Source organism: Trachemys scripta, chromosome 10 (assembly GCF_013100865.1).
Source record: "Trachemys scripta elegans isolate TJP31775 chromosome 10, CAS_Tse_1.0, whole genome shotgun sequence".
In the NCBI taxonomy this organism is placed as follows: Eukaryota; Metazoa; Chordata; order Testudines; family Emydidae; genus Trachemys; species Trachemys scripta.
Window position 1 is genome coordinate 17,811,597 of NC_048307.1, and position 25,444 is coordinate 17,837,040.

Sequence of the window (25,444 nt, forward strand, 5' to 3'; positions counted from 1 at the left end):
AAATTAAAACAGTCAAAGACACCAAAATTTGGGATTTGTGCTGTTAGCTGTATGCAATAAACTAAAATAAAACACTGTGGTTTTTTTTAAAGGTCCTCATGGGTTATATACTTAGCACTACTGCCAACCCACAGAGCTAATAATTTATAGAAGAGAGATTATGTTGTATAGTTCTAATGTGGGCAGTCTTCTGATTTTTGAACACACAGGGAAAAGCATCCTTTCCACCCATACCAAAGTACTTTTGTCTTACATATTGGACTAAAAATTCACCTGAGGGAAGAACACACACACACACACACACACTCACTCTCACACTCACTCTCACACTCACTCTCACACTCACTCTCACTCTCACACTCACTCTCACACTCACTCTCTCTCTCTCTCTCTCTCTCTATATATATATATATATATATATATATATATATATATATATATATATATATATACATACACATACACATACACATACACACACACATACACACACACACCTTATCCTGCTGGCATACTGAAAGAAACACTCCTAATCTCTCTCCCCGCCTCTGTCACAGGTGCTTCCTGCCCCTGCTTTCTTAACTGCTTGATTTGGCCTGTGTCGAAGCGTCTTCTTGCAGGACTAGCTTCTTTGTCTCTCTACCTCCAACATTTTACCACTTCCTTCCTCTGCCACCAGTCAGGGCCCATAGACACGCTGCCTGAAGTGTCGACATACCTTAAATAGGATCTGGCCAGAGGCATGAAGAGTCAGTGGCAGAATGGATGCAAATCAGGCCTGCAGATCACACCGGTGATCTTCTCTTGTCCTGCTCTATTGAGTGAGGGAAATGGGAACTTCATGGCTCTTCTCCTTCAAACAACTTCAGCTTCCTCCACAAGACCAGCAGTGTCTGATAAGCACTCCTACCATATCAGCCTCAGTTAGGTAACCTTGCCAGATTACAGTTCCCTGTCTCCTGCTTGTGGTTCCTGTAAGCAGAGAAAGAAAGAATCCAATATTTGCTTTTCTCAGTTAGTCATGAGTAGCAAACCTATGTGAATATAACAAAGCTGTTCGTCTAGTCATCTTTCATCTGTGGAAGTACTCCCAGTATGCTAAGTGCTTTCCAGACAGGCGCGAGAGAGAGAGAGAGCCTTGTTGCAAGGGCTTTAGAGTCAAAAAAGGAGAAAACATCAGGCTGGGAAAGAGGTACACATACAAGCAAAGAGGCCATAGCAGTTAGCGTGTGTCCTGTTTGTTCTGTGGTTTTCCTTTGTTCTTTTAAAAAATGTTTTGTTATGGGGACAGTGGCAGCGGAGCAAGGAAGATATGAGGAGCAAGGGTTGTGGGAAGGTCATTGAGAGGCAGGAGTTCAGGAAGAGTGGCAATGGAGGGGTGAGAATGAGGTTAGGGGGGGCAAACAGTCAGCAAAAAAACAAGTCTAGAATCCAAATTGTAAAATGCCAGCTGCTGACATCACTAGGGCCTAGAGGCTGTGAAAGCTCGTTCCACTAACCATGGCTTCTGTTCTGTCTCCCCAAACCAACATAGCTGAGGGAGCTCTGCTCGTCCTCACCCTGCTGTGTTGTTGCTTCTGTCTCCTGTGAGGGAGGGGAGTTTCTGGCAGACTTCTCATGTGAAAATCATATTAAAGCTATTCATCTAGAACAGTGCCAGCAAGTAAATTTTGCTTCAGTTCATAGTAATTTGAAGTTGGCGTGAAAAGCTGATACATAGAGATAATTTCACATATATGAAACTATCAACTGACAACCTTAATTGTTTTCCATCTTATTCAACCTTATTTTTTAAAGATCCCAGTTTGATGTTTTGGATTGAAAGATAAAGAAAGTTCCAAGAATAAAAGAGATCAGTAACTACATCACCCACCTTCAGTAGCTTTTCCCCCCACCACTTCTGTTTTCCACGTTTTACCATAGGGAGAAATCCTCTGTAGTCTTTCTTTGTTTTATTCTTGTGGCATTGCAGGGATCATTCATTCTCTTTTATAGGAAATTTTAATACAAACTCCATATACAAAAAGTAGAATATCATTGCTGTGAAATGTTGACTAAACATTAAATCTTAAATATTTAAGGTTTGAAAAAGCAACTGTTGAATACCAGGAGCACTTGAGTTCCATGACAGGAGTGGATTGCTCCATAGCTGGTTTTGATAAATCTGTCCTGAAGTTGGCCAATTCAAGTAGTGGCAATAATGCCAGCCCAAAGCATTCTTTGAATGGTAAGTATTATTAATTGCTTTTTTAAATGGCCACAAACTCCATGTACTGAATATGTACATACATTGTTGTGGTTTACAGGTAATATAGTCAACAGTAAAGCTTTGTTAAATTACCTTAGTAATTTACATTGTAAACACTTACGTACAAGTTTAAGTGAAAAATCCAGTTGAAGTTATTGGGGTTACTCATATATGTAAAGATAAGCACATGCACAGATATTTGCAGGTTTGGAGCCTAGTGAAGAGATGGTTAAAAGCAAGGATAACACACAGTAAAATGTACTTTGTATTTACTTGAATAATACGCATTACTTCCAGTTATTTGTATACTTCAGGAATGTACTATAGTATAAAAAGAAGCCTTAAATGAGACCTTGCCACAGCACTCTATTAAAATCTTGAGAAGTGGGAAGGAGTATTTTGTATACTTTTTTGTGTGTCTTATCAGGTGCACATATTAGTTTAGTTCTTCTATACTGATCAGATCATTTTCTATCTTCCAGTTTCTTTATAAATATTAACTAAACTCTTCCAAAGCCTCTTGCATAAGTATTTCAGTTTTACAGGTGATAAAATATGCTATAGATGAGAAGTTAGGCACTGTAAATATTGTGTAACTAATTTTATCTAAAGCAGATGAAACTTTTTGCCTTAAACATAATTTCCAAATGTTTTGTCAAGTAATGAGATTTATTTTTCTTAAATATTGATTTTCTTAATTTCACAGGTGAAGCTAGAAAAACTGTTCTGACTAAACCAAGTGATTCTTCACCTGAAGTTATAAATTACTTGGGTAACAAAGCATGTGAATGTTACATTGCAATTGCTGATTGGTCTTCTGTACAAGAATGGCAGAATGCTGTCCATGACTTGAAAAAAAGCACAAGTAATACCTCAGTCAATTTAAAAGCAGACTTTAACTACATAAAGTAAGGTTCTCATTCATTTATTCAATAATATCTCTGAAAACAGTAAACTGTTACATGAAAGCTTCTCTTAGTCTCATCATATCAGTGCCATGTGGTTTCCAAGATCTTTATCTTTTGTGATGCAAAATCTATAATGATTTAGTAGGAAAACTTCCTTGATGTATAGTAGCTATAACAGATAAGTAGTGAATTGACACCATCCTAAATAAGCCTTTGGGGCTTTCTTGATTCTTAAGATTAGGAAAGGCCTCTTAAATTGTTTATTTGGCTGCAGAAGATAATGGATTTGTCTGTTATTTTTTTAATTGTAAGGGGATTCATCCATTCTCTCAATTAGAATAATTTTTAAAATATCTTGTCTTTCACTTGTATCTTTTTTTTATTCTTTAGATTTGTGAATTAAAATATTTTGACTCTAAAGCTTTTTTCAGAAATTAAAAAAGATTGTCGATTGATATCTAATGATTCGTTAGAGATACAAGGTGATCGTGAGGTAATATATTTTATTGAATCACGATCTGTTGACAAGAGAAACTTTCAAGCTTACACAGTGGTGTTCTTCAGGATCTCTGTGTAAATTTGAAAGCTTGTCTCTCTCACCAACAGAAGTTGGTGCAATAAAAGATAATCTTTTCACCTTCATCAACTTGTCTCTAATGTCCTAGGGCCAACACAGCTACAACAATCCAGCGTATATCTAATGAATCATGATAGTCTTTAGGTTTTTTGAACTAAATATAAAAAAAGCACACCTAGGATTCTAGCAGACATTTGACTTGTTACTCAAGTGGGTTTCAGCCTTTTTTTCATTTGTGAACCCCTAAAAATTTTCAAATGGAGGTGCAGACCCCTTTGGAAATATTACACATAGTCTGTGGACACCCAGGACCACAGGTTGAAAACCACTGTTCTATGGTCATAACAGTCTTTTGCGAACACCTTAGACGTCATCTGTGGTCCATGGGTCCAAAACCACTGCTCTAGTTAAAATTAAGTTGGAATTGCAATAGGTAAGACTTCTGAAGCCATTCCATTTGAAGTTCTATTTTTGAAGATCCAATAAACTTAATAAAAAAATCTTTTGTCTGAAGTTTCTCACATGCAGACTTGGCCTAAAAATAAATTCTTGGGGGGAAAAATTTAAATATAGTCTGTCAAGAAGTTTGAGTTTCTAAGGATAGTGTGTGCCTTTTCTTCTGTTAGTAAAACTGGTGGCCTTCCTCATATAAACATAACAAATGGTTTGTTTTTAAAAGTTGCCATGTAGTTAATCCATAATGTGGGCAAGTCTTTATGATGTGTCTGAAAATATTTTGTTTAGAAATAGTTATGAATACTTCATATCCTTACCCGTTTTAGATACATTTGTCTGTGCAGGCAGAGATTTTCAATGTTAAGTATCCACAAATAGTTTGTTTGCAGGTGCAGAGATTTGATCATTTTGAGTTGTGTGGGGCAGGTGTAGTTTTATCCAGATAGTCTGTCAAATCTACGTATTTTTCTGGTTTTTAGGCACCAAATTTGTACACCCTCTAAAAAGCTTTTTAGGGTTGCTCTATACCCATTTAAGATTATGACTTCACTGCAGAATCAAGCAAAAGGGAGAAACTCTGTATTTAGAGAAATTTTTAATCAAACAAATCTGCAGTAGTAATGGGAATATAAACATTTTCATAGTGAACATGGATTTTTTTTCTTTGTCAGTCCAGACACTTCATATTTCCTTTCTGCCAGCAGATGGTAACAGAACACTTGAACATTTGAATCATGACATTGTCTGTTAAGGGGCTTGTGGGCTCAATCTTCAATGTCTTATCTCAGTTGGCTGACTGATACTGTTCTAGAAGAATCTGGTCTCCTGAAATGCTCAACTGATATGCTGTCAACAGGGTAGAAGGATTGGGTGAGGAGTTAGATTTTGGCTGTTGCAGGCTATCGGCATACTCCTGTGTAAACAAGGCCCTACACAGGACTCTAAGGTAGTGGTTCTCAACCTGCAGCTCATGGGCTGCTTGCGGCCCAATCAGGACACAGCTGCAACCCATGTGACATCCTCAGGGCCATATACAGGTAGTATTGGATGTGGCCCACATAACACATTGTGGTCCATAATGGTAAATAGGTTGAGAGCCACTGCTCTCGGAGCTTATCTATGGAAGGACACTCAAGAAAATTAACTGAAGGTGTAAATTTAAAGTGGATTAGTTAAATCAAGTTTAAACCCCTTTGTGGATGCTACTATTGAGAATTAAAGTGGCCTTAATTCACTTCAATTCTGAATAAGAAGATTCATGTAGGAGTTTAATGCAGTTTAACTAATCCCCTTTAAAATTTAGTTTGGATTATTTTTTCTGAGTGTCCCTGTGTAGACAAGCCCTATGTCTCTTGCCATGTGCACCAAGCAGTTCAATTTCAAAAAAATTTGGGGCCTCTTTATTGGCCCTATACAAGTCAATGGTAAAACTCTCATTGGCCTGGATGGAACCAGGATTCCCCCCCTTGGACATAAAGGAAAGCGCTTTTTAATTTTGTTCCCCTGAAAGGATCATACTTTAATTTGCCAGTACTTATTCTTTTTCTTCCTTCATCCCTACACCTAGTGGAAGAGCACTAAGTGTGTGGACTAATTGATGATTTTCTATAAATATGAAACTTTGAAATGTTTATTCTTTAATTTTGATAGTCTGATAGCTTCTAAATTTTCATGAATGGCAGAAATTGAATTAACTGTGTTCTGCTACGTTACCTTCATTTTACAAATTATGATTGTATATTAAGATTGAAATCTTTGTTTTAAAGTTATGTGAATGTGCTCTGAATTCCACCTTCTAAAGTGCTGTGTAAAAACCCCAGGGCTTTGAATAAAGGTATGTCTGCACTTGAAGCTGGTGGCATAATTCACAGCTGGAGGAGACCTACAGTAGCTCTGACTGAGCAAGCATGCGAAAAATGGAATGTAGTTGCAGCAGCGCAAGTGGGCTAGCTGCCCTGATTGCCTGTCTAATGTTTTTGACACACATTCTGGGTGGCCAGCCCTTCATGATGCTTGTGCTGCTGTGAGCTAGCATGTTAACAATAGAATATAGCCAGTCAGAGCTAGCGTGAATATCTCTTCAAACTGGGAATCACACCCCCTGCTCGAAGTGTAGACATATCAGAAGGCTACATGAAAGAAATGTGTTAAAAGAAAATTGGTTTATTCGTAGTGCTCCTTCTGGCTTTTCATTGCTGTTAAGTTGTAGGATATTCACCAACGAGGGTGAAGTAGAAGTATGGAAATAAAACTATAAAAATTGAATTGCAGATCTTTAAGCAGCTTTGAATGTGGAGAACTTACTGACTGTACGGAACAGCTAGAACTGCTACCTGGAGAAAACATCAACCTACTTACTGGAGGATCCAAAGAAAAAATAGGTAAAAATAAAATCAAAATTCATAATAAACAAAGTAATTCCTAAACACGTATTATAAGCTTAAAATACTGTACCATATCAATATAGAAATGATACTTGGAGACTTTCTGAATATGGATTCCAGAGTTCAGCAGAACGACTGTAACTTTATTTACCAAGTTGAGAAATAATTGGCAACCATAATCCTAAATGCTGTTGTATTTTTTTTTTCTATTTGTGTTTTGAGAAAAGAATTTGGACTTAGATATGTAATTTTCTCATTAAAAGAATTATGGTAATGGTTGGTAATTTTTAACCATTTGTGGAATGTATGTATAATCTTTGTAGACATGAAGAAGCTGCTTCCTAACATGCTAAGTCCTGATCCAAGAGAATTTCAGAAAGCAATTGAAGTACAGTTGTTGAGAAGTTCAGTATGTCTGGCAACAGCTATAAACCACACAGAACAGGAACAAAAGTGGCAATTGATAACTGAGTAAGTTTAAAGAACCTTTGAGTGAATACAGTGACCTTGTATAATTTGTGTGTGTGAGAAGTTGTAACCCATTAAATTCCACTTTCTAGTAACTGTAGTCTTCGTTGTATTTAAGTATCAAGCTTTTGTTTGGCTGCCTTTCTGAGAGTACATGAAGTTGTGTTTCATGGATTAGGAGTATAAACTGCTAGGAGGGATTTTAATTTTAGAGATCTAATGCTTTGTTCACCTGGGCAGTTGACAGTAAACAATGCTTTGAAACAGACAATCTGTGGAATTTACTGTGCATGATAAATGGTTATGCAAGACCTGATCCTTTCTTCCATACGAAGAGGCTGAATTTTGCTGCCTGTTGCCTGTTCATAACTTTTGTATGTTAATAAATATCAATATCTATTAATTAAAAAGACAAGGACAATTAGTAGCTAATAGAATGGACTGTTCTAGTTTCTAACACTAAATCTTTATTTCAGAAATGTTGTAAAATACCTGAAGCAGACGTCACGAATAGCCGTTGGACCTTTAAGACTTTCCACGTTGACTGTGTCTCAGTCATTGCCAGTGTTGAGCACTCTGCAGCTATATTGTTCATCTGCTTTGGAAAATACAGTATCAAGCAGGCTTTCATCAGAGGTATATTTTTTGTGTATAAATTTTTTAAAATAATATAAGGTCATGTGTTAATACATGCATCAGGTAATATCTTTCTACTGAACTGTTATTGCACGAACACTGTTGCAGAGATGGGCTCATTCTTATTCAAACTAAGTTGAGAACATGTTGAATTTCCTAACATAGTTACACTTGAAAATAATTATTTTTAATCTGTTAGTAAAATTTCTGACTATTTAACACCACTTCCATCTGCACCTTTGTAATCCTACAGTAAAAAGGGCTTCATTGCAGGACTCTTCAGACCTTACTTTAGACACCTCTCTCATGCAGTAACATTCCTGCTCAAACAGTCCAACTAACCAAATATTTTTGGTGTTATTTTGCTATATAAATTTAAATTAGTAAATTACAGCTTACTCCACTCTAAAATGTTCTTTAGGTATTGAAAACTACAGGCTCTACATTATTCCATGACAAACATGAAATTTTTTATGCCTTCCGCAGGACTGTCTTATCCCTCTTTTTAGTGATGCTTTACGGTCGTGCAAACAGCATGATGTAAGACCATGGATGCATGCCCTAAGATATACTGTGTACCAGAATCAATTGCTGGAAAAACTTAAAGGTATCTAAATTTTACTTTAACGTTCTGAAGCGTCTGTGCAGAATTAGTAACTTAGATCTTTGTTTTGGTAGAAGCACCTGCATTTTCATTGTTCAAATAATTTGCTTAGAAATATGAAATAAACATGTTTTATTTAGCAAATGCTTATGTATGTTATAAAATATTTAGGAAACGTTGCTATAATGCAATTAACTCATCCTCAAGTTTTTAAACATGTCCATTGTATTCTTAGCCATATCTTGTGCTGTCATTAGTGTGTTTTCAAAAACAAGCTCCTTTACAGTCATTTAAGTATGCTTGTGGTGTGTAAAGAAGCAGGGTATAGGTAAAATCTCTGCCCTGTTTGTTTTTTTTTTTTTTTTCTTTTGGTAATCCATGAGTCTCAAATTTGAAATGTCAAACTGGAATTAAAAGTAGCTACATGAGACGAGAGCGTACTATGGAAGAGTGATTGATGTTTTTTAAATTGGCTCCAAACAGGTTTTTTTTACTTTTATATTGTCTAATAGAATCGTAAAATGGAAAAACAAATTGCAAAAATATTGCTTTGCTTATGTAACTAGTTTTGTGGCCTCTGACATCAGCCATCTGTTAAATTGCATGCATATTAGAAGGGAGAGAGCCCACAACCTTCTGCTCCAAAGCCATCTCATATATCACTTGACCTAACAGACTCTTCACTAGTTGTCAGTGATATATATATATATATATATATAATTTTTTTGCTGTGAATCACCCATCTAATACTCTGGATTTTATCTGTCGTCTGAAAAAAACATGTATCAGTAAAATCGCACAATAATGAATTTGGACCATTGTCGAGAATCTAAATACCCTTAAGTCATTCTTCTATCTTCAGAAAAGAAAACTCCTACTTAATGGTCATTTAAAAAAAAAAAAAAAAAAAAAAAGTGCCTGGGAGAATAATGAAGGTTTAGCATGATCTGAAGCTCAGTACAAATGTGGATTCTGGCAAACCAATTAGAAATATTCAAGCAGCTCTCATTTCTTTGAAGAGAAAGCAAGTAGTATACATAGACTTAAGCCAGCATACCAGTTCTTTAAAATACTTATTTAGGAAGTTTTCCCGGGATTACAACATAGTGCCAAATCCAAAAGAGGTCCTTTTCTTTTGTTAGAATTTGATACCGAGAAAGGTTTTGGTAGAATAGAGTGGAACTTTCTGTCTATGTAGTCCTATCATATTGACTTTGACCCCCAATTCCTTAAATGGATAACTGCTCTTTATACTGGCCCGACAGCAGCTGTGCCTTTTGGAGTTAAAGTTCCCCTGTTTAAATTACACAGGGGAGCTAGGCAAGGATATCCATTGTTTCCTTTACTTTTTACATTTCCGTGGCCTTTATACAGAGGATAAAGAATAACAAATTTATCACAGTAAGAACGACAACGCCTCAGAAAATAGCTTTATATGCTAATGATGTAATAGTATCTAACCTGAACATTTCCTTAAAATTAGTATCTAAAGAAATCCATGATGTCAGGAAAACATGAGGCTTGAAACAAATTATAGTGTTTTTATGTGCAAATATAAATCTGTAATACTAGCTATAAATTTGCTAGACTTTGAGAAGTTATCTCTCCAGAAAACATTTGGGTTCAAATAGGCAACAAATTCTGTAAGATACTGGGGAATTAAAATCTCAAAACAGCCAAGAGCTATATGATTTAAATTTCAAACTATTGTTTTAGCAGATGAAAAAACATTTGGGGTGCTGCGGGAAGTATGCAATTTCTTGGTTGGTAAGAATAGCCATGATCAAAATTAATATTGTTGCCCAGGATATCTATCTTGCTTCAAAATCTTTCTACAATCATTGCAGATAAAACTCTAGCAGGCATACAGCGAATATTAGAATTTATATGGACTAAGAAAAGACCAAGAGTGAGTGCAGTTTTTTTCCTCTGTTGGTAATTGCATTCTGTATATGGTTGGCATGGTGAGGCAATCATCTACTATGTGTTCCAAATGCAATTATTGCTTTAAAACAAAGTTTTGTTAACAAAAATTTGCTTTCTTTTTCAGAACAAACTGTCTCTGTTAGAAGTCATCTAATGGAACTGGGTCTAACGGCAGCAAAATTTGCTAGAAAACGGGGGAATGTGGCCCTAGCCACACGATTGCTTGCTCAATGCAGTGAAGTTCAGCTGGGAAAAACCACTACTGCTCAAGATTTAGTTCAGCACTTCAAAAAATTGTCAGCACCCGGTCAAATAGATGAAAAATGGAGTCCTGAACTTGATATTGAGAAAACAAAATTGTTATACACAGCTGGTTAGTGTTTGTTTGATAACCTCACACAGATACTATGGCTTATGGTACTTCTTGCCAGGTTGTTTTTTCCAAGAAATCATAATGGTACAGTAAAGCTAGAAATTGCTTTCAGCCCAGTAACTAATGTCTAAGTTTTCTCTTCAGCTGTTTAGATTTGAAGGAGGAGAAACTCACTTTATTACAAATTGCTGAGAGTATATAATTGTTTTTATATTATAAGTTTAACTCTTACAAATATTTGGCCCTGTAGTATAGACTTGTAATACCCCAGTAACATTAGCAGATAGAAAAAGGCAGTCTTTCATTTCTGTTCATAATTTGTTAAAGCTGCATCTGAAATTTGTGGAATTTGAGATTACAGGGAAGTGCTTTGAATAAAACTAACATCTCTAGTAAAAATGTACTGTGTGTCTTGATATATAGGTCAGTCAACACACGCTATGGAAATGCTGAGTTCTTGTGCCATATCCTTCTGCAAATCTGCCAAAGCCGAATATGCAGTAGCTAAGTCTATTCTTACACTGGCTAAATGGATTCAAGCCGAATGGAAAGAGATTTCAGGACAACTAAAGCAAGTATACAGAGCACGACAGCAACAGAATCTCACTGGCCTTTCTACATTGTCTAAAAACGTATATACTTTGATTGACCTGCCGGCTGTTAATACAATAGAAGAGGAATATCCTAGGATTGAAAGTGAATCTACAGGTAAAAGTTCCTCCTTCTAGTTTTGCTTTGCAGGGCTATATGGTTACTCAGATGTGATGGTTCCAATAAGGGACGGAGCCAGTTGCACTGGTAAAGTTTAATGTGGTACAACTGCTTTGCTATTTAAAAAAAAAAAAAAAAAAAGATTTTCAGACTTAGGGTAAGATTTTACATAAAATTCATATTTCGGTGTTTTGTCGAATTTAAATAATAATGGGAAATACAGGAACTCGGAATGAATTCTCTAAGGGCAGCACTATGCTTTGTTATGCTTTTGTGATAACTTTAAACTCTCACTTAAGATCTAGCACCCAGACTGTGAATATAAAAGATCTGTATTTAAATATTTTTAATAAATCTTCTAATTGTGTTTAAAGTTTTTTTCCTTGAGGGATAACTGATCTTCTTTCTAAACAACTTTTATTTCTCTTACAATTGTGCTGTTTTGCAGTTAGTAAAGTTGTTTGTGTTTAGGAGACTGCTCCAAGTGTCACAATTAAATTTTTCTTTGTTTGAATCTGAACTTCCTATCTAATTCAGGCCTCTGTTCAGCACATGCTGTCTACCTGACTTGAATCTATATTCTCTTCTCTTTACCCTTCCTATATCTCCACTCTCTTTAAAGTGATATATAGAAGTCTCAGTCTCTGAAGCACAGAATTCTGGTATTTTGGAGATCAGGATTCTCATAAATGTGAATCAGATGTGTTTATTTTTGTGTGTAAACCTCTGTTGCTCTATTTCCATCACCACAGTAAATATTGGCGTTGGAGAACCTGACTTCATTTTGGGGCAGCTGTATCACCTGTCTTCAGTACAGGCACCTGAAGTAGCCAAGTCATGGGCAGCACTGGCTAGTTGGGCTTACAGATGGGGCCGGAAGGTAGTTGATAATGCCAGGTAAATCCATTATCCTTATTAAAAAAAATTTTTAACTTCACATTTGTTGAGTATATCTTAGCTCTCAATAAGTGTAATTCACCCCTGTGTGGCGCAGAGACAAAAACAAGATGGATGTGCCACTTGTGTTCTGTTTTGATTGCTGGCCTTCCGAATAGGGGTGAATTTCACCCTAAGATGAAGCCTTAAATATACAGTATTTAAAAAGGTAGTAGCTCTTTAAATATTTACATTAATTGTGGTTTTGGGGTTGATGACTTATTAAATGTTACAGTCAGGGAGGTGTCCGTCTTCTGCCAAAAGAGAAATCTGAGGTTCAAAGCTTGCTTCCTGACAACATTGCAGAGGAAGACAGAGAGAAAATCTATGGCATTCTTGGACAGGCAGTATGTCGTCCAGCTGGAATTCAGGTAAGTGGAAACTTGAATTCTTGAAAAATGTTCCAGTTCATTCAGTTTGCCACTTTAGCTTTCCTCCCTGCTTATGTAGCGGACTACAATATTTATATAATGCCTTAAATCAAACTTCTACCAAAATAGCATACTGCACAAAAAATGCAGAAATTCCCAAAGAACTAAGCTATGTTAGTGATTATACGTGTATGGCATTATGTCTGCTCTGGGAGATTATGGCTATATTATGGAATGAGGCAACTGAAAACTGTGTGTACACATTTCAAATTCCCCCTACCCTTTCCAGGATCAGCAATTAATATACATTGTGGAAAAGTTTTGTGGTCTTGTTCAAAACCATTATCTCATTCTTTCCTCTTAATATTCTTGCATAATCTGAATTTAGGATGAAGACATGACCCTACAGATCACAGAAAATGAAGACAATGAAGAAGATGACATGGTGGATGTTATATGGCGTCAATTGTTGACTAGTTGCCCCTGGCTTTCAGATCTTGATGAAAATGCAACAGAGGGGTTAATTAAAGTGTGGAGAAAAGTAGTAGACAGAATCTTCAGTCTCTATAAACTGTCCTGCAGTGCATATTTTACCTTCCTTAAACTCAATGCTGGTCAGGTATGCATTACGGTCTGCTGTGGTGATGAAAGTTAGTTCCTAAACATTTTTAAAGCTCAAGACTCATGACAAAAACAGTATGGTCAGTTAAGAGTGCTATTTCTTTGTATAATATGTAGGTTCCTCTTGATGAAGATGATCCCAGACTACTGTTAAGAAACACTTCTGAACAAAGCACTGATGATGTTATTGTGATGGCAACCTTGAGATTGTTGAGGTTACTTGTGAAACATGCTGGAGAACTTCGACAATATCTAGAGCAGGGACTAGAAACAACCCCTACTGCTCCATGGAGAGGTAAGGTGGTTTTAGCTGAATTATTAAACTGAATTTTGACACACTTCTTTGCTAAATATAAATAAACAGAAAACTTCTTATGAAACTTGTCTCGACAAACCTTTGTTTTTCAACCCTTGTAAACCCTAAGTTTATAAAATTTTTGTCTCCCACCTAATAAGCAGATTATTGTGTACTCTTCATCTAACAAAACTTAACTGCTAAAAAATTTTGGGTATTTCCCAAGACTTTTGCAAAGACTAACCTGTATTCAAATTTGAAAGACTATTTTAAGTTTCTTGTAGGAAGGTGAATGACCCCTTCCCAGCTGGGCCAGAGGGATGGACCATATATCCCTGAATTATAGTGGTAACTGCTGGACAGTGGCAGCCCTTCCAGGAATGGGTGAATTCCTACCACTTCTTTCAAGTGCTAGGATTAGTCAGCAAGATGCAGTGACCTGACTATAAAAGAGTGATGCTGAGTGGAAATGGGTCTCTTCTTATTCCACCTTCCACACTCTCACAAAATTACATTTGTTTTTGGAGCTTCTAGTGACGCAATCCCTAAAAACTATGACTCTAACAGACCCAATGTGCAGGACTCAATTCCTAGTGCTCTATTGCAAGATTTATGTACTAAATATAATTGACTCTGCTCCTTGAATGGGGTGGGGGGAAATAATCTAGTACGCATACAGTAAAAGGTAGAGATCTTGCTGTGGATTAAATAACAGGAGAATGTGACTGTTCAGTTTCTTGTTACAAAAATTACACACCACTGAAAACATCTTTCTGTGGCTTGAGTGTACAAAAATCAATGTACCCCCTTTTTCTGCTTCTTTTTATAAAGGTATTATTCCTCAGCTCTTCTCCCGCTTGAACCACCCTGAAGTATATGTTCGTCAAAGTATTTGCAATTTACTGTGTCGAGTAGCTCAAGATTCTCCTCATCTTATATTGTATCCTGCAATAGTGGGTACCATTTCACTTAGCAGTGAATCCCAGTCTTCAGGTATGGAAGGATTCTTTTTGTTGTTGTTGGGGTTATTACTGAATGCCAAATAGTTGATAAATGCAAAGTGAAATAATGTTCAGAAGATCCATTTTAAACAATTTGCTGAGAAATACAGCAAGTCTATGTATGTGTGCCACTAGCTAGACTGCAGTATGTTTGAACTTTTACTGTTTATCCAGTAAAATGCCATTACAGTAAAATTGTTCTGATTAGTTTCATCACTTCGGTAATATCCTTTGATACAACACTCCTTTAAGCGTGAAGTATTATGGACTACACCTGTGAAGGGTCTAAAATTCAAGTACCTTATATGGAGACCCCTTTGGCACACCATAATTTTTTCATCATGATTTCATATATTATATCTAAGCCTTTTATATGTCCATAACTTTGTGCAGTACCTAGCATAATGGGGCCCAGATTCAAAATTTGGCCTTGGTATGCTACTGCAATATGTATATTATTCAATACACTTTTTCTAATGTAGGGAACAAGTTGCCCTCTGCAATCCCTACTTTGCTAGGTAACATTCAAGGTGAAGAACTATTAGGTGGTGAATGTGAAGGAGGAAGTCCCCCGGCTTCTCAAGAAAGTAATAAGGATGAACCAAAAAATGGATTAAATGAAGACCAAGCAATGATGCAGGACTGCTACAGCAAAATTGTAGAAAAACTGTCTACTGCAAATCCAACCATGGTGTTGCAGGTAAAATAAATTTTTTTTTGTAATTTATTCAGGCTGACTTGTAACCAGACATACAGTTTGTGAAATTACGTATTCTTCTTTTGGGTTCTTGCACGTGTCCATTCCAATGTAGGTGTGCATGCGCCCTGAGCACAGTTGCCAGAATTTTTTCCCTTAGTGGTATCTGTTGGGTCGGCTCCAGTGCCCCCTGGTGCCGCGCGCTCATAGCGCTGGTATGAAGCCCTGCTGAGCCCGCATCCCTTTAGTTCCTTCTTACCACCCATGACGGATGCTGGAACTTCCCTCTTTGCTCAGGCAATCTCTTCCAGTGGTTTCCTTCTCCCTTTTCTTTGTGTGTATAGTTCTTGTAGTTTAGGTAGTTTTGTGGTGGTACTTTTAGTAGTTAGTGTGTTTTGGATGCCTCTGTACTTAGTTGGAGAGGCTTGTCCACTCGCCAGTGCCAGGGCATGCCTCTGTCACCGGATTTTAAGCCCTGCTCTTCCTGTGGCAAGTCGACTAATTGCATCTTCACCAGACCGGCTAAATCGCCACCACTGCATTAACTACAACAATGGGCAGGGCGGAGTGCTCTCTTCCTCCCTATGCCAGGAGGCAATCTGGCTGTGGGAGTTCTGCATTACACACTCAATCTACCTAGAAGCATCTTACCTGCCAGGTACACAGAACCAATTTGCAGATCACCTCAGCAAGTCCATCTCCACTCGTCACAAGTGGTCCCTTCATCCAGACATGGCAAGGGACATCCCCCAGAGCTGGGGGACTACCTTTATAGACCTGTTCGCTACCCACGACAACAGGAAATGCCATCAGTTTTGCTCCCTGAGGGGCCACAGCCTTGTGTCTCTTATGGGTGCCTTCCTGTTGGTATGGACAACTTAACTGTATTACACTCCCCCGCACCCCCTCCCCCTTTCCATTAATTCACAAGGCTCTGTTGAGGATCAAGCAGGACTGATCACGGGTCATCCTTACAGCCCTGGCATGGCTCAGATAGCACTGGTTCACCATCCTCTTAAGCCTTTCGATGGAGCCCCCAATCCGGCTCCCACTGCACCTGGACTCATGGTCAGGACCATGGTCAGCTGCTCCACTTGAACCTCAGTGCTCTTCATCTGACGGCCCGGGATCTTCATGGCTGAATTCTGAAGAGCAAGCTTGCTCAGAGCAGGTTCATAGAGTCCTACTAGGCAGTAGAAAATCTTCCACCATGGCAACTTACCTGGCAAAATGGAAACGATTCTCCATCTGGTCTTCCCAATGCAGGGTTCCACCTATACAGTCCTCATTGCAACTTATTTTGGAGTACCTTCTGCTCTTGAAACAAGAAATTGGCCATTTCATCTTTCTATCCTAAAGTTGACAACGGATTGGTCTTTTCACACAAAATGGTAATCCGTTTTCTCAAAGACCTGGAGAGGCTGTTTCCTCAGGTAAAGAAACCGATCTCTTGTTGGGACCTAAACCTTGTCCTATCAAAGCTGACAGGCCTGCCCTTCAGGCCGTTAGCAACAGGGTCGCTGTTGCACCTCTCCTGGAAAGTGGCCCTCACTTCAGCCAGAAGAGTTTCAGAAATCTGAGGCCTCACATTGGAACTCCTGTATATGATGTTCTTCAGAGAGAAAGTACAGCTGTGCCTGCATCCAAAGTTCCTCCCAAAATTGGTTTCACAATTCCATTGCAGCCAAGCAGTTTTTCTAACAGTATTCTACTGTAAGCTGCATGCAGATGGGGAAGAACAGCGTCTGCACTCCTTGGATATTAGATGGGCCCTGGCATTTTATATTCAAAGGACCAAAACGTTCTGCAGATCAACTGTTCATGGTGATAGCTGAGAGAATGAAGGGGCTCCCCATCTCTGCCCAGAGGATTTAGTCTTGGATTACTTCATGTATCTGGGCATGTTACGACTTCGCGGGAGTCCCTCCTCCACTTAACCTGACTGCTCGCACCACAAGATCTCAGGCCTTTTCAGCCGCTTTCCTAGCTCAAGTCCCTATTTAAGATATCTGCAGGGCAGCAACCTCGTCCTCGGTGCACACATTCTCAGCGCACTATGCCATTACCCAACAAGCCAGAGACTGTCAACTTCGGCTGCGCAGTGTTGTAGTCAGTGTGTCCTTGAACTCTGAGCCCACCTCCTGTGCAACTGCTTGAGAGTCACCTACATTGGAATGGACATGTGCAAGCACTCTAAGAACAAATGTTTGCTAACTTTTCTATAACTCTTGTTCTTCGAGATGTGTTGCACATCTCCATTCCAAGACCTGCCTGCCATTCCCTCTCCTGAAGCAATCGGTAAGAAGAACCTGAAGGGGGGTGGGGACAGTGGGGACCCTTATACTGGTGCTATGAGCATGCAGCACCAGGGGGTGCAGGAGCCAATCCAGTGGAAAAAATTCCAGCAGATGTGTTCTGGGCACTCTCACACCTACATTGGAAAGGACATGTGCAATACATCTTGAAGAACAACAGTTACAGAAAGGTTAGTAACGGTTTCTTTTGGGTGGAGGGTTGTTAAAGTTTTCAGTGTAACTTTAATCTTACTGTAAGGATGTAATTCTTTCAAGACATTCAAGCTGCTATTAAATAGATGAACTAGAAAAAAAATTCTTGAACTTTAAAAATAAGGGCATTTTAATTTATTTTATACAGGTTCAGATGCTAGTAGCAGAGCTGCGCCGAGTTACAGTTCTTTGGGATGAACTTTGGTTGGGAGTGCTGTTGCAGCAACACATGTATGTCCTCAGACGGATTCAGCAACTGGAAGATGAAGTCAAAAGGGTTCAAAACAACAACACTCTACGGAAGTAGGTTTTCATGAATAACTCCTAAGTAAAAATTGGTGAGAAAAGACAGATTGTCACTGTGCACTAGAATTATTAAATTGACCAGTCACACTTTTCCTATTAAATCTGTATCAGAGGTCAGGGTGCAACAATTGGTACTTTGGTGCATTCCATTTGCACCACACAAAAGGTGCAAGGGGAGCAAAATACACCAACAGGTCTTTGCTGTGGATTCCTTCAGTATGGAGCAGTCACCTGTGGGCATAGAGCTACAGTATTCATATCCTACTCCTTCTTCCCTTCTCACAGCCCGAGTACAGGCTCATGTCAGCTGAGTAGAGGTTTGTCAGGGGGTAGAGATGGGAGTGGCTTGTGTACACTACTCCAGCTATTCACCACTGGCGTACAGTAGCAGAGGGACAGTTAACAGCTCATGTTAGGCTTGTACAGGAAGCTTTAATCGATTTTCAGTTTTCAGTTGTCTTTTTTCCATTCTTGGGTTTTCGTGGATGGCTGTGTGGAGGAGGGAAATGCCTTTTGAAGCACTTGTCTTGCCTCAGGCAGAATCAGATGAGCTTCAGTTCTGCTCTCCCTGTAATTTACTGCAGTCTAGCATGGAAGCAGACGATAAAGAAACCAAAATTATTACTGCTTCTTCATATGCAGCGCTGCATGCAACTATGCAGAGCCCTCCCTTCTCACCCCAGAGCAGCTCCTCTGAGTGGAGAGGAAGAAGTGACAGGTTGTGCCTTTATTCCCCATAGTGATGGGGCTGATTCAGAGGCTTCCATTTAAAAAATTAGAAGCCAAAGCTCAGGGGACCATATTTTCAATATGTAACCATATACAAATTTTCATCTTAACATATCCATCCTCAAAGGCCACAGTTTAAAGAACTGAGGACCAAAGATTGGCTATCCCTGTCTTAACTCCTTTTAGTTTGTTGTCTCTTATTAATGTATGAGATCACCTTTATCATATATCTGTTTGATTCTAAGTTCTTCACTGGTAGGCAAGATTGAAGGTGGCAAAATATACTCAGATTTAACTATTAACAATCTGTAATTCGCTTTTTCAATTCTAAGATATTTTATTTGGTATAATTTTGTACCCAACACTAATGTATCCATTTTTGAAATGTTAGATTTAAGTATTTCTGGTACTACTGATCTGTCTCCTGTCCTGAAACATCAACCATTGACAAGTTCCCAGTGTGTATTGCCTGCTCTTCTGAAAGGCATCACAAATGGTTTGTTTTGCAGTGTTTTTTTTATGAAGAAGACTGGAGCTTAAAAGAATGATGGTGGTTGTTCTTTGACAATTATTTCTACATTTCTAATATAATACAGAAATGCTGTTAAGTGTTTTGGGCATACATAAGTAGCTTTTTTTTTTTTCTTCCTGGTATTAACGTCTGGTTGGCTCACTTGTGGGTTTTTAAATATTGCTTGCTGGTGTTAAAATACCTATTTTCTTCTATTTTATATTTATCCTGAAAGATTGGTATCTTAATTTCAGTCTTTCTATTTAACTGGGTAACAGTCAGTGTGATGTATCCTATAATAAATATGCCATTTGTTTTAAAATACTTCATTTTTAACGCTGATCTAGAATTATTTTTTTCTCTCCTTCCTACATAGAGAGGAAAAGATAGCAATCATGCGTGAAAAGCATACAGCTCTAATGAAGCCCATTGTATTTGCTTTGGAACATGTACAAAGCATCACTGCAGCTCCTGCAGAAACTCCTCATGAAAAATGGTTTCAGGACAACTATGGAGATGCAATTGAAAATGCTTTGGAAAAACTTAAGAACCCTTCTAATCCTGCTAAACCTGGAAGCAGCTGGATCCCGTTTAAAGAGGTACTGTATCTTCAATGTGCTAATAAAGAAAATTATATATACAATCTGATTACTACTTCTGCTACATATGATTAAACTGATTTCTTACTTGTTAGTGGAATGACTAATGTACCAGTTAGTTTCTTCCTCTGTTTCATGAGTTTGAATGTCACATTATTTTAGGGCTAGATCATACCTGGTTGAATCTGGGAAGATCAGATTTTGTGTCCTCATTGCACAGGCAAATATTTTTGTCTCAAGAGGGGAAGCTAACATTGGGAACTTGTTTAAAATCATAATAGGGCCAAATTAGGGCAGTGGTGCTCAAATTATAGTTTGCAGAATGACATGCTTAGTAATCAGGCAGAGGTGCGTTAGGACAAAGGAAATATCTTCTCATGGATTAAGTAGACTGCAGACTGAAGCAATGTGAGAGCTACCAATGCATCAATAAGCATCTGTCCTCCAGTATCATCCGACTATAGGTTGGCTTCATCCTTTGCAATTTGGGTAATGTTCCATATGCACATTTTTTTTTATGCCCTCTCCAAGCCTTATAGGAGCTCTGCGATCACCAAATCCTAGTATTTTGCCTCTGCCACAAATACAGCTTATATCTTTACCCTCTCCATTACTAACCTTCCAGCCACTGGTAGTACTTTCCTTTTTTAACCTCCTACCTTCTAGTCTGTGGGATCCTGGAAAATGATAGGAGCAAGCAGCTATTCCTTTCCTGTTTTTTCCCATCCTATCTCTTCAAACTTCTCCCCATCTCCCTCCCCATGAGCCTAGTCAGCTCGGACTCTGCTACCGAACACATTCCCTCTCTTGGAAGTCCAGCAGTGCTCCAGTCAGTTTCAACAGCAGTTCTCAACTTCTCCAGTTCTCTTTATATGACATGCTTTCTAGCACCTGACACCCTTTCTTAAAATCTCACAATTCTTGCAGTCTCTCCTAGTTCCTCCAGCTACTGGCTTTGCCATCTCAGTACTGGAAGACTTGGGCTGCTAGATCAAGGTATGAAATACAGCTCTCTTCTGAAGGTTTCTTTGGTGTGACTTTAGGGTTCTGAAGTAATGAGACTTTTATAATCCTTCCACCAGTGCATTTGGCTGATATTTTTCTACTGGTTGAAGGCTGCGTTTGGAGCTTCAACAAGTTCCATGAACTACCATTCTGGAGTTGTTTTAGATGGTTTCATTAAAGGTCTCAACCCCAGCACTGTGTAGAGACCGTCTTCAATGTTGGCAGCTCTGGACCTGGCAGAACATCTTGGTCACCTACTGTAATATGGGGCCTTTATCTGTTAGCTGTCCCTTGTGGCAGGATGGGGAGCTACACCACCTGACTCCATCCCCCTTATGCCACTGAGTTCCAGCTCAGGGCCCTTGTTTGGATCATCCAGAACCAATCCTTCTCAGTCCCTTGCTGCTTCCTGCTGCCTCCTACCTTTCTTTCTCTATAGGCTTGCCCTGCTTCTCCCTTTTTGGAGCATTGGCTTCTCACCAGTTTCCTGGGATCTTCTCTGCAGTCCTGGCTCTCTGGCAGCTGCCTTTTCCCTCAGGAGTTCCCCCTCTAACTGAAACAACAAGGAGTCTGGTGGCACCTTAAAGACTAACCGATTTATTTGGGCATAAGCTTTCGTGGGTAAAAACCTCACTTCTTCAGATGCATAGAGTGAAAGTTACAGATGCAGGCATTATATACTGACACATGGAGAGCAGGGAGTTACTTCGCAAGTGGAGAACTAGTGTTGACAGGGCCAATTCAATCAGGGTGGATGTAGTCCACTCCCAATAATAGATGAGGAGGTGTCAATTCCAGGAGAGGAAAAGCTGCTTCTGTAATGAGCCAGCCACTCCCAGTCCCTATTCAAGCCCTGATTAATGGTGTTAAATTTGCAAATGAATTTTAGTTCTGCTGTTTCTCTTTGAAGTCTGTTTCTGAAGTTTTTTTGTTCAATGATAGTGACTTTTAAATCTGTAATAGAATGACCAGGGAGATTGAAGTGTTCACTTACTGGCTTTTGTATGTTACCATTCCTGATGTCCGATTTGTGTCCATTTATTCTTTTGCGGAGGGAAAAGAATAAATTATTATTGGGAGTGGACTACATCCACCCTGATTGAATTGGCCCTATCAACACTGGTTCTCCATTTGCAAAGTAACTCCCTGCTCTCCATGTGTCAGTATATAATGCCTGCATCTGTAACTTTCACTCTATGCATCTGAAAAAGTGAGGTTTTTACCCACGAAAGCTTATGCCCAAATAAATCGGTTAGTCTTTAAGGTGCCACCAGACTCCTTGTTGTTTTTGTAGATACAGACTAACACGGCTACCCCCTGATACTTGACACCCTCTAACTGAGGTACCTTTTATCATGTCCAGGTGCTAAACTGTCAAATTAACTGCCTCCCAGTTACTCCATGAGTTAACTTCTCCTAGGTGAACCTGAGCTGTCTCATTCGCCCTTGTGGAGCCTCTCAGAGGTAGGCTGTGCCCCTGACTCCTTAAGGGGGCTAACTACGCTCTGACACCTACATATCTCTCACTTCATACCTGCTAAGTCTTAGGATATGTCTTGTGACTCCTTTTTGGTCATCTCCTATCCTGTTTTATTGCTGATGCTTTAGAAGGTTGTAGCAACAAAAATGCTCTTACAGGCTGGAAAAGGGAACTGAAACCTGGTTTATACTAAGATCTTACATTGGTGTAGCTATGTCTGTCATGGGTGTGAAAAGTTTAGAGACATAGGCCAAGTCTATACTACAGACCTATTATGGTATAACTACGTCACTCAGGGGTATGAAAAATCCATACGCCTGAGCAACATAGGTCAGTATAACTATCCCCATGTGTAGACAGCGCTGTGTCGACAGGAGAGCTTCTGTTGACATAGCTACCATCTCTCGGGGAGGTAGATTAACTGCGCTGATGAAAGAAGCTCTTAGGTCAGCGTAGTAGCATCTTCACTAAAGCACTGCAGCAGTGCCACTATAGTGCTGTACGTGAAGGCAAGCACATAGCTATACCAACCTAACCCCCTCAGTGTAGACAGCACGAGGTCAATGGAAGAATTCTTCCAATCTGCCGTCTCTCAGAGAGGTGGATTTACATATATTGGCAGGAGAAGCCCTCCCGTGAGTGTAGGTAGTGTCTATACTGAATCGTGGCAGAGTTTTGAGTGTAGACATGCCTAAAGAGAGAGAGGTTGTAAATGACATTGTCCAACTGTTAAATGGCCAGAGCCAACATGGTAATTGAACTGGATTGGTAGATGGATGCTATTTAATATGTAAATTGGTTTTCTTGAAGTTAGCCTGTTCTGCAAAACAGAAGTGAGGAAATATGCAGATTTCTTGGTAGCAAGTAACTCTCTAGTGCTCTGCTTTGCCCTTTTTTCTGTTCCCAAAACAGACCTAGTACCAGATCTTAAATACAGGAACCTAGCCCCTTTTAAGAGCGTTCCCTTACTGTAAATACAGTTATCACTAAGCCAAAACCGTTTCTTTTGTTAAATAAAAATGGTGAAAATGTTAGTCTTTGATATGGTTTTGTCACCAATAATTGTAAATATAGATTAGTACATCAATAAAATGGAAGAATACATGACTTAAGAAAGCAATTCCTTCCTCCCCCCCAAGAAAGTAGAAAATCTATTTGTTTTTGTAAATGTTTACCACTACATCAGCTTGACCTTTAGGTTTTTAACAATTTCTTTAAAAGGTTATGCTAAGTTTGCAACAAAGAGCACAGAAACGTGCCAGTTACCTCTTACGCCTTGAAGAAATTAGTCCTTGGTTGGCTGCCACGATGAACACTGAAATAGCACTCCCCGGAGAAGTGTCCGCTAGAGACACAGTCACGATTCAAAGCGTGGGGAGCACTATCACAATTCTGCCTACTAAAACCAAACCCAAAAAACTCCTTTTCCTGGGTTCAGATGGGAAGAACTACCCATACCTTTTCAAAGGTAAGACCTGGAAATTTCCTCAGGATTGTGTGTGTATGGGGAGGGTTGCTAAAATATTGGGCAGATGCATGTTTTATATGTATATTCAGGCTTACACTCCCTGTAAGTTAGAGAGTAGCACCTCTAAAGATGGAAAGACGTATTGTGAACATTGAGTGTGGATGTGATAGTCAGCCTGGCCAAAAAACTTTTCAGGCAGCCCTTAAAATTATACCTGAACAGTGGATGAGAGACATTGTAGGTGTCCATATGTAATAGTGTCGATCATCCATCGGCTTTTCTTTCCACAAATGCTGTAAGATTCTTTGACTCACATAAGCTGCAGAAGAAGAGGCCTGTGGGTCCTTGTGGCTGTTGCAACAGAAAACAGAGTTCCAGCTGCAGCCTGTTTTGATCTTCCTTATCCGCTGAACTCTCTCACAAAACTCATGCAGTAGCTGGACGAGAGGGCGTCAGCCTGAGGCTTCACACATTCCTGTGAACGGTAGGGAAGTGCTTTGCAGAGCTGGCACTCCACTTGCATGCTTCTCCCATGGAGTTAGAACAGCAGCCCAAGCCCAAGGACTGTTCCATTAGCAAATACCCCATTGCTTAGGAACCCACTCCAGGCCTGGATAGATATGTAGCTGTTTTAAGTCTAAAATGAAATGTGCACTTCAGAAATGCTACTTTTGGGGATTCATTTAAGGGGAAAGAGCCTTTATAGTTTGTTGTAGAAGCTAAATTTTAAACAGAATACTTTCTTAAATTTTATAATACAGGTTTAGAAGATTTACATCTAGATGAGAGAATCATGCAGTTTTTATCAATTGTGAACACCATGTTTGCTACAATTAATCGTCAAGAGACACCACGGTTTCATGCTAGGCACTATTCTGTGACACCACTGGGAACAAGATCAGGCCTAATTCAATGGGTGGATGGAGCCACTCCTTTATTTGGCCTTTACAAGCGGTGGCAGCAGCGAGAAGCTGCTTTACAAGCACAAAAGGTAACTACTGTATTTTAAACTAATTAGCACCTCTCAGAAGTGGAATATTTCATAAGTTGCTTTAAAACCTAAAGCAAATATTAAAATATTTTTCATGATTTTTATCTGTACATGCATTCATGCTGAGTAGATCTGTATGCCCATCTCTCATGGGGTTTGATCGATATCAGGCAAAACTGTATAGTCAAATTTTGTCTTTTAGAGAGAGGAACATTTCTTAGGTATATCTTTAATTCTTGTGTGATACTTCAAGGGGAGGAGCATTTTTGTATGGCTAAAGTTAAAGTTACTCTAAACCATTTCAGTTTCTTTTCCCATTCTTAGCTCTTTTGTCGCTTTACCTTCTGTAGCTTTAGAATGGGATTTTCAAAAGTGCTAAATGTTGTCCTAACCCTGCTGCTACTGAATTCAGTTGTAAAAGTCCCATGGACTTCAGTAGAAGTTGAGGTAGGACAGTGCTGAGTGCTTTGAAAATCACTGTCATAAATTAAAAAAAAAAAAAACTACCCTCCTGAATTTGAAATAGTTAGTCCAGGCGCTGCAAGTCATAATCCAGAGAGAGGATTATTTAGATTCCAATTTTTTTTAGTCTGAACTGACTTCAAGATAATTTTGTAACTCAGTATTGTAGTTAGA

At 38.9% G+C, this 25,444-nt stretch overlaps 1 protein-coding gene across 2 annotated transcripts in view; it reads left to right on the forward strand.

Annotated features, from left to right (window-relative positions):
- Positions 1-25,444, forward strand: part of SMG1 (SMG1 nonsense mediated mRNA decay associated PI3K related kinase) — a 119,532-nt gene that overhangs the window by 72,607 nt on the left and 21,481 nt on the right. For both annotated transcript variants that reach the window (XM_034785001.1, XM_034784999.1), the window contains exons 24-41: positions 2,082-2,227; positions 2,955-3,156; positions 6,461-6,570; positions 6,897-7,044; positions 7,518-7,677; positions 8,164-8,284; positions 10,332-10,580; positions 11,004-11,288; positions 12,044-12,188; positions 12,463-12,598; positions 12,987-13,217; positions 13,337-13,514; positions 14,346-14,507; positions 14,998-15,215; positions 17,868-18,022; positions 19,642-19,864; positions 23,571-23,817; positions 24,579-24,808. In XM_034785001.1, coding sequence (XP_034640892.1) covers positions 2,082-2,227; positions 2,955-3,156; positions 6,461-6,570; positions 6,897-7,044; positions 7,518-7,677; positions 8,164-8,284; positions 10,332-10,580; positions 11,004-11,288; positions 12,044-12,188; positions 12,463-12,598; positions 12,987-13,217; positions 13,337-13,514; positions 14,346-14,507; positions 14,998-15,215; positions 17,868-18,022; positions 19,642-19,864; positions 23,571-23,817; positions 24,579-24,808 — 3,346 coding nt within the window. The remainder of the gene's footprint in view (positions 1-2,081; positions 2,228-2,954; positions 3,157-6,460; positions 6,571-6,896; positions 7,045-7,517; positions 7,678-8,163; positions 8,285-10,331; positions 10,581-11,003; positions 11,289-12,043; positions 12,189-12,462; positions 12,599-12,986; positions 13,218-13,336; positions 13,515-14,345; positions 14,508-14,997; positions 15,216-17,867; positions 18,023-19,641; positions 19,865-23,570; positions 23,818-24,578; positions 24,809-25,444) is intronic.